The sequence below is a fragment of the Ovis canadensis genome, chromosome 25, assembly GCF_042477335.2.
Source record: "Ovis canadensis isolate MfBH-ARS-UI-01 breed Bighorn chromosome 25, ARS-UI_OviCan_v2, whole genome shotgun sequence".
NCBI lineage: Eukaryota > Metazoa > Chordata > Mammalia > Artiodactyla > Bovidae > Ovis > Ovis canadensis.
In genome coordinates, this window is record NC_091269.1 from 58,386,306 (window position 1) to 58,398,242 (window position 11,937).

Genomic DNA, 11,937 nt, shown 5'->3' on the forward strand with positions numbered 1-11,937 from the left:
AGAGAAAGCACAAGCCTGCCTACGGCCAGCTGTGGGGCCCAATACTGCTGGTGCCAACAACAGTCGGGCCCGGACACCAGTCTTCACCTCATTCCTTAGGAAGCATCAAGCCCAAGTCTTTTGAGACCTGGGCCTGTCCAGGTAGACAAAGACTGGCTCTCTGGGACCTGGGCTTCCCGACTTCGCCCTGCACCAAAAGGCTGCGCGGCGCCTCCTGGGGCCGAGGAACAAGTAAGCAAGCGGGCAGAGGGGAACTGATGGCACCCATGGATTTGGTCCAACCAGGACCCAAAGCCTAAAACTCCTTTTGGGTTTTGTTTCTGTGTTGTTGTTGTTGTTTTAGCAAGTCACCAAGGAAACAGGAAGGCTGTTTGGACATGAAGTGGCCAGCAGATATTTGTGTCACTCACCATTTCCAGCTCTCTCTTTTTGCAGGCACACAGTAGGTCTGTGCTTCCTGGATCCTTTACAATTGCTTGGAACCACATGACTGGTCTTGGTCAACAAGTTATAAGCAGAAAGACTTGTGTCACATACAGGCAGAGACCCCGTGGGGCTCTCTCTCCCTCTGGCATAGCAACGAGCAGTATTCAAGCCGAGTGAGCACGATGAGCTCAGTTCCAAGCCGACCAATGATGGACACAGAACGTGAAATGGAGATGAGTTTGTGTTGCATTAAAGCCACTAAGACTTGGACAGTGTTTGTTACCACAGCATAACGCGGTCTACGCTGATTGATACCAAGGGAACCACAGAACAAAACCAAAGGGCTGGAACAAACAGGCACTTCCCTGGGTCGAGCCTAAAAAGAGTCATATCCAGGGATCGTCTGGGTTAGAAATGGTATGGGAACCAACGGCACAGACTCAATGTTCCAGTTTTTAGGTGAAAGCATTTTCCAGGTAGTGAAAAGGCCGAGTAAAAGGAGAAGATGGGCCTTTAGACCCGGCAACTCCAAGAATCTGGGAAGAGGCTGTCTGCCTTTGCAAGATACGGCTTTGAGTGTTCAGGGGCATCCTTAGCTGTCTTCCAAGAAAAGTCTAGAGAAATGACCCCCACATATTGCTCTAGACAGGAAGACTGTCAACCAGGAATGGGAACAGCAGCAGCTTGTAGGCAGCACAAGGAAAAGGGTCTCACTAAAGCCCACAGCCTTTGACCCATACGCCTGATATGGGATGCCTGTCTGTTCACTACAAAGAGTAAGTCCATCTTCCCCACTTAGGGGCAGGGCCATGGCATAGTATCCACAGGGATACTGGAAAGGACAGTGAAGGACAGGAAAGCCTGGCGTGCTGCAGCCCGTGGGGTCACAAAGAGTAGGATATGACTGAGCGACTGATCAATAACAACAATAACCCATTAGCTACAAGGCTGTGGGTAAGGCAGGAGTACAGGCTATAAAGAGGGTATGTGTGTGTGTGTGTGTGTGTGTGTGTGTGTGTGTGTGTGTGTGTTTAGATACACAAGAGGGACCCTGAGATGAAAGGCAACTCGGAACCTAGCAGTTCAGCTGAATGAAGATGGTAGTTATTCTTTTACACAGATACAGGCTTGTGAGAAATCCAGAGGGGACTAGTGAGAGGGGTTTAGTGAGTAGCCATCAGCACCCACAGCCACCACCTTCTGACCTGAAGCATCGCTGGCAGGAGTAAGCTGAGGGTGTCAGTAAGCAAAACTGACCTTGGCAGGGACCTCACCATGTGCTCTAGGCGAGCGGTGGGGAAGGTGGGGAGAGGAGGGGCATTGGAAGAACCTGGCCTGGAAGAAATGGAGGTCATGGGCCTGCACGGTGGCACAGCTTTGCAGTCTGGCTATTCACAAAACAGACTCCTCTAGGAACCTTAGACGTGAGCAGCCTGCAGGCTCTGGGAGGGAAGCTGTTGTCTCACTGGAGAGCACAGGGAGGTCTACAGAGGCCTGCAGGCTTACAGTGTGCACATCCAGAGCGAAGATGATGGACAGGGAAGCATGGCCATATGCTCCAAGTAGAAAGAGGACGCCACCCAGCATGCAGGAATGCAGCCAGCCGTGCAGAAGAGAGGGAAGGGTCATGAAGGGCAGTGTCTACGATAGGCACCCCCAAGGTGTACCAACATGGTAGCAGAAAAAAAGGGCCCACAAAGACATCCACATCCTAACCCTGGGAACAGTGAATATGCTAGAAAGCGGAAGTGTTAGTCGCTCAGTCGTGTCCGACTCTTTGCGCACCCCATGGACCTTAGCCCACCAGGCTCCTCTGTCCATGGGATTCTCCAGGCAAGAATACTGGAGTGGATTGCCATTTCCTTCTCCAGGGGATCTTTCCCAACCCAGGGACTGAACCCAGGTGTCCTGCATTGCAGGTGGATTCTTTAACATCTGAGCCATGGTAGAAGAGAATCCAAGTTGCAATGGAATTAAGGGTGCTAATCAACTGACTTGAAGATAGAGAGATAGGCTTGGATTATCCCCGTGGGCCCAATGCCATCACAAGGGTCCTGGAAGGAGGGAGACAAAAGGATCAGAGAGGAGATGCGAGGACAGAGTGGCTCCCTGCAAGAAGGACCGTACCCACCACTACTGGCTTTGAAGCTGAAGGAAGGAGGCCAGGAGCTGAGGAAGACGAGCAGCCCCGGGAAGCCGAAAAGGCAAGAGTCTCCAGGAAGAATCAGTGCTGCTGACACCTTGATGTTAACCCAGTGAGACCCATGTCAGGCTTCTGATCTGCAGAACTATAAGATAATATAACTCTGTTTTTAACCAGCAAAGTTATGGTAAAATTTGTTTCTGCACCAAGAGAAAAATTATGCAGCTGAGTGGATGGGAATGATGGCAGTGGGCCTGCAAGCATCTTTAATGACACTAACATCAAACTCAGGGAGATGCTGACAGTGTCTCCCAGGCAGGGACCAATGACACCATTCCCAGGGAGAACAGTGGGTCTGCCAGCAGGAGCTGCAAAAATACAGCCTCAGCGGGACCTGAACGGAAGTCAAGGAAAACAGTAGAGGCATCAAACACAGGGAGCCCAGCCTGGCACTCCGTGATGAGCTAGAGGGGTGCAAAGGTCGGGGGGGAGGCTCAAGAGGAAGGGGGTATATATCACTATGATTGATGTATGGCAGAGACGACTACAACATTGTAAAGAAATTATCCTCCAATAAAACTTTTTTTTTAAATAAAGGAAAACAACAACAAAAGTTCAGTTAGGGAGACCACCTAGCAGCTGTCACACAGTGCCAGGGGCAGAGTGACCACCTAGGAATGACCAGTATAATATGAGCAAGACCATCAGATGGACACCACAAAGCTCACTGCGCTTTACTTTCATTTTATTTCATTGCTTCATTGTTGCATTCTGTGAACACCCAGCTATACTTGGGTGATTTTTACCCTGTCTTCCTAAAACACTTTCGTGCTTATTGTAACTAAAAGGAATATTGCCTCATATACATTCCTTTTTTCTTCCTCTTCCCTAAATTGTTATCCTTCCACTCTATGACAGATATGTCTACAGCATAGCCAAAAACTCAAGTCTTTTACTTACAGTAAAAGATAATACAATGAACAGAGAAGACTCATGCTCAGCCAGTTCTTTTATGCATTTATGCATTTATATAATCTTCTCCTTGAGCAAGCACTTTAAAGCAATATGAAATTTTTTAATTTAACAAATTAGTGTCTCTTCTAGTATCTAGAAGACAAATTTTCACACTTATTGTTAATATGGACTTCGCCAACTAAATCTAGGATACCACCTTTCAGGGATTTAAATATCAATTCTGTGTTATCATTCACTAAATCCTCAACAAATGCACATTTTATTAAAAATGATCCAGTCTTTCACATAAACTGACCAACTGCTTCAAAGCTTGTAAGAAGCCTGCACAAAATCAGCCCGAAGAAATTGCAGGTATAAATCTTAGGACCCACAAGTCAAAGTAGAGTTCCTTATTTTCTTCAATTAAATACTCAAGCATATCCCAACCTAAATGCTTCCATTTTTTTAAAAATTGGTCGTTTTGGATATTTAAAAATATATGCAGACAGTAAGAGGAATGTTTATAAACAGTTCACATGATTTCAGAAAAAGTCACTGATATGTTAAACAAAAAAACAAACAAAATATACAACTGAACAGAATGGGAGCTCTCAGCACTTACGAAAGTCAGTGGGTGAAAAAAGACTAGAAGGGAAGAACAGTGGTAGACTTCTGAACGATTTTGTTCTGTCTCTTGATGCTTTCCTGCACCTTCCACACATTTTATATAATGAGCATGCGTTGCCCTTTTCCTTTTTCACATTTTTAAATTAATTCATGCTCATTGTAGCAAGGCATCTCTTTTATAATCAGGAAAAAGAAAGTTAAGCAAAAAGCTGAAAATGAAAAGGTCAGTTAGGGTCCGCTCTCAAGGAATTCACTAGCTTAAGCAATGGTGCAGCTGAAAATACAAACAGCCTGAAGAGAAGCTAGATGCACTCACAGTTGGTCAAGGAACAGACAGGGAATCCATGTCTACTGAACACCTACTGCAGGTCTTTTGCAGACAATTCATACATGTCTCATCTCATTAACCCTCACAAGAAACCCAGGAGGACCCCTCTCAGCAGACATGTGAACAAATTTCGAGTAAGGCCAGGCCTCCCCCAATATCACACCGCACATGAGACAAGCAAGATTTGAAGCCAGTTTCTTGGGCCCCAGAAACTAAGCTCTTACCCCTGTGTGGTGCTACCTCTCAGACCACAATCACTTCAATCCCAAATCCACCATGGGGGTGGGCAGTGGGTGGTCATGGGGAGCTCATCCAGTCCATGATGAAGACTGAACCCCATGCCTTGGCCATTCCCAGCTGGGACAGGGACTGTCCAAGTCCACAAGAGAGATATCCATCAACCAGGGCCCAGCCATGAGATGGACAACACCCACAGAGCACAGAAGGAAGGGCCCAGTGAGCTGAGCCGCACCAAGCCTGAGGCCAGGGAGGGAGAGCCTCTGCACCCTGCTCAGGCACTCCCTGAGGCTGCTGAGGGGCTCATTCCTCCCATCCCTGATAGAATCCCAGGGCTTCAAAAGGTCAGGGAGGACAATGTGAATTTCTGCCCCTGCCGCTTATCAGTTGAAAGCATGCCAATTTTAACCAGCACATGCCCTCTGGGCAGAGGGTGGTCCAGCACCATCTCTTCAGTACTCCTCTACCTGGACAACTGTCAGGCATCGTATCTGATTCTCTAGTTCTGGATGTGCACACATCCTCACTCACACCCTTCTGAGACTGTGTCAGCCTGAGACATTTTTCCAGTTATAAAAACAGAGGAACTAAGACCCAGAGAAGGCCCCTGGGTGGAGCCCTGTGTCTCCAGAACAAAACTGCATTAAGGCTTGAAGGCTGAACGGCCCATAGTTGTTTGATTTGACTTGTACTGTGTTACTCAAATTGTTTGGTTAGTTGACAAGAGTTAGAAATCAGATTTTACATTAAAGTACAGCTTTGAAGCGCATCTTTAAAATAAATAAATAAATCAGCACATTTATAACACCAGGATTTTCATTCCCAAATGGTAAAATCAGGGGAAGCTGTACAACAACTTCCTTTTGATAGAGATGACCTCTCCAGACCCCACACTCCAGGTCCTTCTGGGTCCAGAGCCCAGTTCACCCAGTTCACTAACCTGTCAGAGTTAGTAACCGTGGGCAAGAGCATTATCTTCAGTCTTTGGGGACCTGCTGCTGGAGTGGGGAGGGGGGCCAATGGGCATCATTTGGAGCAAAATGAATGAACCTGGAAAACTCAATACAGTAGAGGGCAAGTCAACAGAAATGAGATATGTCAACAGAGAAAGTGGCAGAGCCAAACTGCCATGAAAACACAAGTAGCATCCCCATTACACTGCGAGTTCCCTGGGGCAGGTGTCTCCCAGCTGTGTCCTCAGCTCCCAAGCACAAAGGATGAATGTCCACAAAGACAAGAGTGTGGGGAGTGTGCAAAGGGAGCATGAGGCATTGTGAAAATCACGGCAAGTAATTGGAAAAGCTTCTGTCCCCAGAGATCCTTACCTGAGTTAGGGCCACTCCTGCCTACAGAGGTCCCACCCTCTCCTGGCTAGAGCCCACCACAAGAACATCAACAGTTGCAATGAGACAGCAAAGCAGTCTAAGGGCAGGACATGCAGGGGCAGGTCCTGCAGGTAGGGCACGATCAGACAGCTAAGGAGGATGGGTTCCACCTCCTGTACCTCAGTGGACACCAGACACCTGCCAGGGCTAGGAAAACCAGCTCTCGTGATAGACCATCAGCCTCACCCCAACTCAACCACCACCTCCAAAACACATTCAGACCTGCAGGCTTTTACAGCTACCCAAAGACATCCTTGGACCTTCAGGTCTCAGAGCTGGGCCTTCTCCCTCCTCTGCAAGAACAGGAGACTCCCCAAAACCTCTTTCCATCACAACGTTCTGAACCCAGAACACAGCCTTCAGAGTTACCCTATCCTTGGAGAAGACTAGCAGCCAACATACAGCCTAAAGCAGGAAGAGGTCTCTGGGTCTAAGGGGCTGGGGGTAGGGAGAGGGGGACAGGGAAAACTTGCCTGGAGCCTCCGGCCAGCCTACCTCCTCCCTGCGCCCACTGGAACGTCTGTTCCTCCTGGGAGGAATCCCCACACCCTGTGCCACCAGCTGTTCCTGTGTCTTCAGTATGGGCAAGGGCCTCAGAGCCAAACCCATGGCTATAAGGAACTAGGAGAACCCATGGATATGGGGGCAGATGAGGGGAAAGGGGCCCGAGGACAGGCAGATATCGGCGCAGAGAAAGCCTTAGTCCCTAATGAGGAAGCAGGCATCATGGGAGAGAAGCCTGAGTCCCCGAGTCCCCGAAGCCGGGCTCAAGCCAGGTGGGAGGGGGGCGAACGAGGGAGGAGGGAAACGCAGCCCGCTCTGCCTCGCTTAGTCGCGCACTTGTTGCCCCCGCCCGCGGGCAGAGTCTGCGGACCAAGGTGGCCCAGGCGCGGGCTAGGATTTCCCCGCAGCCTGGCCCGGCCCAACTCCGCTCCTTTCCTGGTCAAACAGCGCCCACCTCCGGCCCGGGCGGCTATGCCTCCGCCCACGGCGGGGACCGCAAGTGAGAGCGGCTGCTCGAAACCGGGAGGAGGAGAGTGCCCGAGAAACGCGAGCCGAAGCACTGAGGGGAGCGAGGTGCTGCGCGCCCCGGGATGCGCTCGGGAGAGGGGAGAGCACTGGCTTGGGCGCTAGACACTCCTCCTCCTCGGCAGCTAAGAAGACACCGACCCATCCAGGTCAGGGGAGGTGCACCAACACAGGTACCCTGCTCGCAGACACGCCCACCCACACTCTAACAACAAAGACGGCCCTGAGCCACACACGCCTGCGCGGCCAGCACCGGGCGCACACACGCGCCCACCCAGCTGGAAAGGAGCCGCACAAGCTCGCGACACGCCCCGCAAGGAGCCGGGCTCGCCGTTCACACGCTCTCGGGTCCAGCCCCGAGGCGCAGGGCACTCCCAGATGCACAGCTTTGGTGGGCCGGGGAGGGAGCGCGCACAGGGCTTGCGGTCCAACCCTTGGCAACCCAGCAGGTCTCCAGTACTGCGCCCGAGGCAGGCCCGGCCCTGTTAGCCCTGGGCACCGCGGCAGGCCACTCACCTTCCTGCACGGCCTGGAACGGATTGTTGGCCTCGATGACCTTGATGGAGTAGGTGATCTTCTCGCTCTGCAGGATGTCATCGTTGAGGCTTAGGTCCGATACAGCCAGCTGGAACACCCTGTCGTCCTTGGCCGCGTTCTCCTCGAAGATGGCACCTGGAGGAGAAGAGGGGTCAACACCAGGCCTAGAGATGGGCTCTCCTTTCCCACCCCCTCCTATCACCGCGCTGGCAGGACTGCGGGCTGCCGGGTGGTGGGAGTTCTGGGCTGGGGTTTCAGCCTGATAGGATAGTTTAGAGGTGGGCCTCCGCCCACCGACACAAAAATACACCACCCCAAATATGCCAACATAGTCCACAGGAGACACATATGCACGTGGTCCATGCAGCCACCCGGTCACACGAGTGTCTCACAACCAAGCTCCCTCATATACCAACCATGCCCCACATAACGGGCTGAGCCAAGCTGGTGTGACCTCGGGCACCTAAATACCCTGCCTAAATGGCCCCGTGAGTCTTATCCCAGGAGCCAGAAAGTCCCCTTGCAACCCCAATCCCAAAATGGAAAGATGACTTCCTTCTGCCCTGTGCAACCCCCTTCCGTAGGAGCTAAGCAAACAGGTCCCCAGTGGTTTTCCTGTGCTGGGGGCGTCTTTCTGCAGGGGCCTTTGATGACCGGGGGCAGGCAGAGGGACTACTCAGTCCCGCCTGAGTCCCTGGGCTCTGCCTCCCGCTTTCCATCCCTCTCCTGATAGGAGAATGTCCCTAGACCCTCTGCCTTCTAACCCAGAAGCTGAGGAGCCCAGAAGGGCCGCTCTTGAACCGGCCTTCTGGAACCATGAACAGCCCCTCCAGAGCAGCCCCCCGCTGGCCTTTGCGCTCTGCGGCTGCCTTGGCTGACTCTCCGCGCTTGACGCCGAGATCGGCGGGACTCGCCTGAGCCTGGCCCCTGCAGCCCGGAAAACTCCGAGCCCAACCCCCTTGTCAGGCCCTAAGAGTCACCACAGTCCCAGGGCTGGGCCCAGTGATCCCTGAACTGGGGGCTGGGCAGGAGGAGGGAGGTCCCGTTCCATGCTACACCCAGGGCCGCAATGCTGACCGCAAAACCCAAGCCCCACCACCACCTCCACCCACAACTAGGACGCAGGTCTCGCCCCGTTGCCTGCCAGGGGTTGCAGCGCTCCAAGGCCAGGCCTAGTCCCTGATCACCCATCGCCTGTCCCACCAGCCCTGCCTTCTCACACCTCCCGACCCCCCAGCCTCTCTCGGCTCGCTGGTCTTCCCCAACTTCCGGAAAGACGACTGCCGACGGGCTCCCCAAAACCAACCGCTGCCAGTCCCCCAATCCCGCCCAACTTCCTGGGATTTCACCCCTGCTGCTACCAACTCCCACACACTCCCCGCCGGCGCGCCTCGTCCTCCTCTCCGTCTCGTCTTCTCTCCTCTCCGGGTTCTCTCCCTCCATCGGTCTCTTCCCGCTCAGCGCGCACGCACACACACTCCGCACACACACTCCGCACACACACACCGCGGGCCCAGGCTTCTTCCCTGACTCCCTGCCCAGACCATCTGCCGGCCTCCAAGACTTGGGCCGTAAGAAACTCTGAGACTGTCCAGCTTTGGGCTGCCGTCGCCACAACCAGAAATACACACACACACACATACACTGAGAAATACACAGACACACACCAGGGAAACAGACAGACACTGTCCACTCTAACAGGCTGATAAATCGTGCACGCATCAACAGAGGCTCCGATGGCCCCACACACCCCGACGCCCCCTCGCAGTGACACCAACACGGTGCCACGGGCGCACACACAGAAACACACGCTGACAACACCCACCCACCCACATTCACGCACGGTTCCGGTCGGGCCTCTTCGATCCTGCGCTACCAACTTGGCGAGACCCCGGGCCCTGCCCGCCCCCTGCCCTCGCTGCTCTGAGCTGCACCTAAGGGCTGGCCCTACCCCGCCGACCGCCCCGCTGGGGACGCGGGGCTGGACCTGCGTCCAGCCCTGGGTTCCCCGCAGCCGCGGCCCTAAGTGTCGGCAGAGGCCGCGGGGCCCCGCGGGGGGATCGGAGCCCCGGGAGTAGCAGGAGCCCGCGGGAGCGCGGCGCGGCCCGCGCACAGCTCCTCCGCGGGGCGGCGCGGCCCTTCGGAGGAGCACCGCCCGCCGAGCCCCTCGGCCCAGGGAACAGCCAAGTTTGGACGCCGCGCACCCCCCGCGCGGCTGGGGCCCCCGCCCAACCTCGGCCCCGAGCCCGCCGCGCTCACCGATGTGGATGATGGAGTCGGCCCGCACCGACACGCACTGGCATATCCAGGGGAGAAGCCACAGCGTCAGCGCTTCCATGTCCCCCGGGCGCGCGGCTCATCCGCCCGGGCCCGGGGCGAGGCCGAGGGCAGCGCGGAGCGGGGAGGCGCCGGTCGGGGTGCAGTCCCGGGCCGCTCCCCGGGAAAGCCGAGCCCGCCCGTGCGTCTTCCCCCGCGCGCCCGCCCCTGCGCCCTGAGCCCGCCCCAGCCCAGCCCAGCCCAGCCCGGCGCGGTCGGGCTCCCGCTCCGGCTCCGGTGGTGGCTGCGGCGGCGCTGGCAACCCGAGCCCAGGCCGGCGCGGCGGGGGCGGCCCGCGGCGGCGGCGGCGCTCCCCGCGGCTCGGGAGGATTCGGAGGCGGCGGAGGCGGCGGCGGCAGCAGCCGGGCCGGCGCGGCGGCTCCGGGATCGCTGTGTGTCTGAGCCCCGGCGAGGAGCGAACTGCGGAGGACGCCCCCTCCCCTCCCCCTCCCCCTCGACTCTGCTCCCCCTCCCCTCCCTCCCCGCCTCCCTCCCCTCCGCCCTCCTCTGGACCACGTGACTGCGGAGCCTCTGCCTCGCCGCGCGGCGCTCTCCAGCTCGCGGCTCGGAGGGGGCGCCGGGTGCTCCGCGCTCCCAGTCGGAGGGACGCTCGGAGGCCAGCAGGACGGTGGGACCGGCCGAGGCTGCGGCGCGCAGAGACTTGGTGGCTCTGGGCCTCGTGGCCCCCTGCCCCCGTTCGCCAGGGACCAGAGAATGGAGAAGGGTCGGCCTCCGACTGCCCTCGGGGATCCCTGGAGCCCCCTGGCCCCGGCTGACCTCAGCCGCCGAGCGTTTGGGGCCCTGATCCACGGCCTGGGCGGAGAGCCCCTCGTGGAGCCGGGCCGGGATAGCCCGGAGAGAGATCGGGCGAGGCGCTGAGCCAGCCGCCGAGAGGCAAGGGGAGCCAAAGGAGACTCGCCGCAGCCGCGGGCCCGAACCTTAGCTGGCCCCGCGGACCGTGGCGGGCGCCCATCCCCCGCCCTGCGGCCCGAGGCTCAGCCGGGAGTCGGGCAGGAGGCTCGGACTCTGAAGCCCAATTCATGGCCGGAAACCGGCGCATCCGTGACCGCGGCGCCTGGACGTGAGGAGCCTTTCAAGCGGCCGGCGTAGTCAGACTCCGACTCTGCACGGAGCCTTTACGCGCGAGCCCGGGCGAAGAGCCGGCTCCTCGCGGCCAGCGCAGAGCGGGGCTCGCTCCACCGCTCGCGGAATGCCTCCGGCTCCCACCAGATAGAGCGTTAGGCCGCTTAGGCTCCAGCCTGGGAGGGGGTGGCAAGCCTGACGCTAGCCACCCTCCCCGCCTCCTCCGCCCCCAAACAAGTTCCAGACAGACTGAGCTCCACGTGGCACACCCAAGATTTCAGGGAGACAGCTGAGCCTTCACTGACCCGGCTTCGGGAGGAAGCTCGGTCTGGGCGCGCCTGGCAGAGCCTAGTGCTCTGGGCCACTTCTGCGGGCCCGGGAGCGCCCACTGGCCCTGTCGTTGGCCCAGCCCCAAGGTCCCTGCCTTGCAGGGCCATGCGCAGGGCGTGAGGAATTCAGAGAGACCCAGCAACAGACCTTCCTGGAACTCCCCGCTCCCAGGAGAGACAGACACCTAAATAGATCATCAAAAGATGCGGCAAGGACCCTGAATAAGCTCTGTGTACACAGGCGCATTCTGGGCTGTGACCCAGCCTGAGAGGAAAAGCCAGGGGATGGCTTCCTGGAGGAGGTGACAGTTTTAAAGGTTGAGTGGGGTTACCAAGGGAGAAGGAAGGGAGGCTTCCAGGCATTGAATGCTGGTTAGCGAGCCAAGTTAAAAGAAAAAGAATTTAGTGTGTGTCCCAAGCTGCCTGCCACAGAAGTCATTGGCAGAAGTCATTTAGTTCAGAAAGGTGGGGGGTGGGGGGGGTGTGCAAAGGGGAGGGCCAGGGCAGGCTTGGGGACAGTGAGGCAGCTCTTACAGTGGTCGG

At 56.5% G+C, this 11,937-nt stretch overlaps 1 protein-coding gene across 1 annotated transcript in view; it reads right to left on the reverse strand.

The window, feature by feature from the left end:
• GRID1 (glutamate ionotropic receptor delta type subunit 1) overlaps positions 1–10,444 on the reverse strand; it is a 686,487-nt gene extending 676,043 nt beyond the window's left edge. The window contains exons 1-2 of the mRNA XM_069572268.1: positions 9,926–10,444; positions 7,646–7,801 (exon numbers count right to left, since the gene is read on the reverse strand). Coding sequence (XP_069428369.1) covers positions 7,646–7,801; positions 9,926–10,004 — 235 coding nt within the window. The 5' untranslated portion in view covers positions 10,005–10,444. The remainder of the gene's footprint in view (positions 1–7,645; positions 7,802–9,925) is intronic.
• Positions 10,445–11,937: the final 1,493 nt, after the last annotated feature.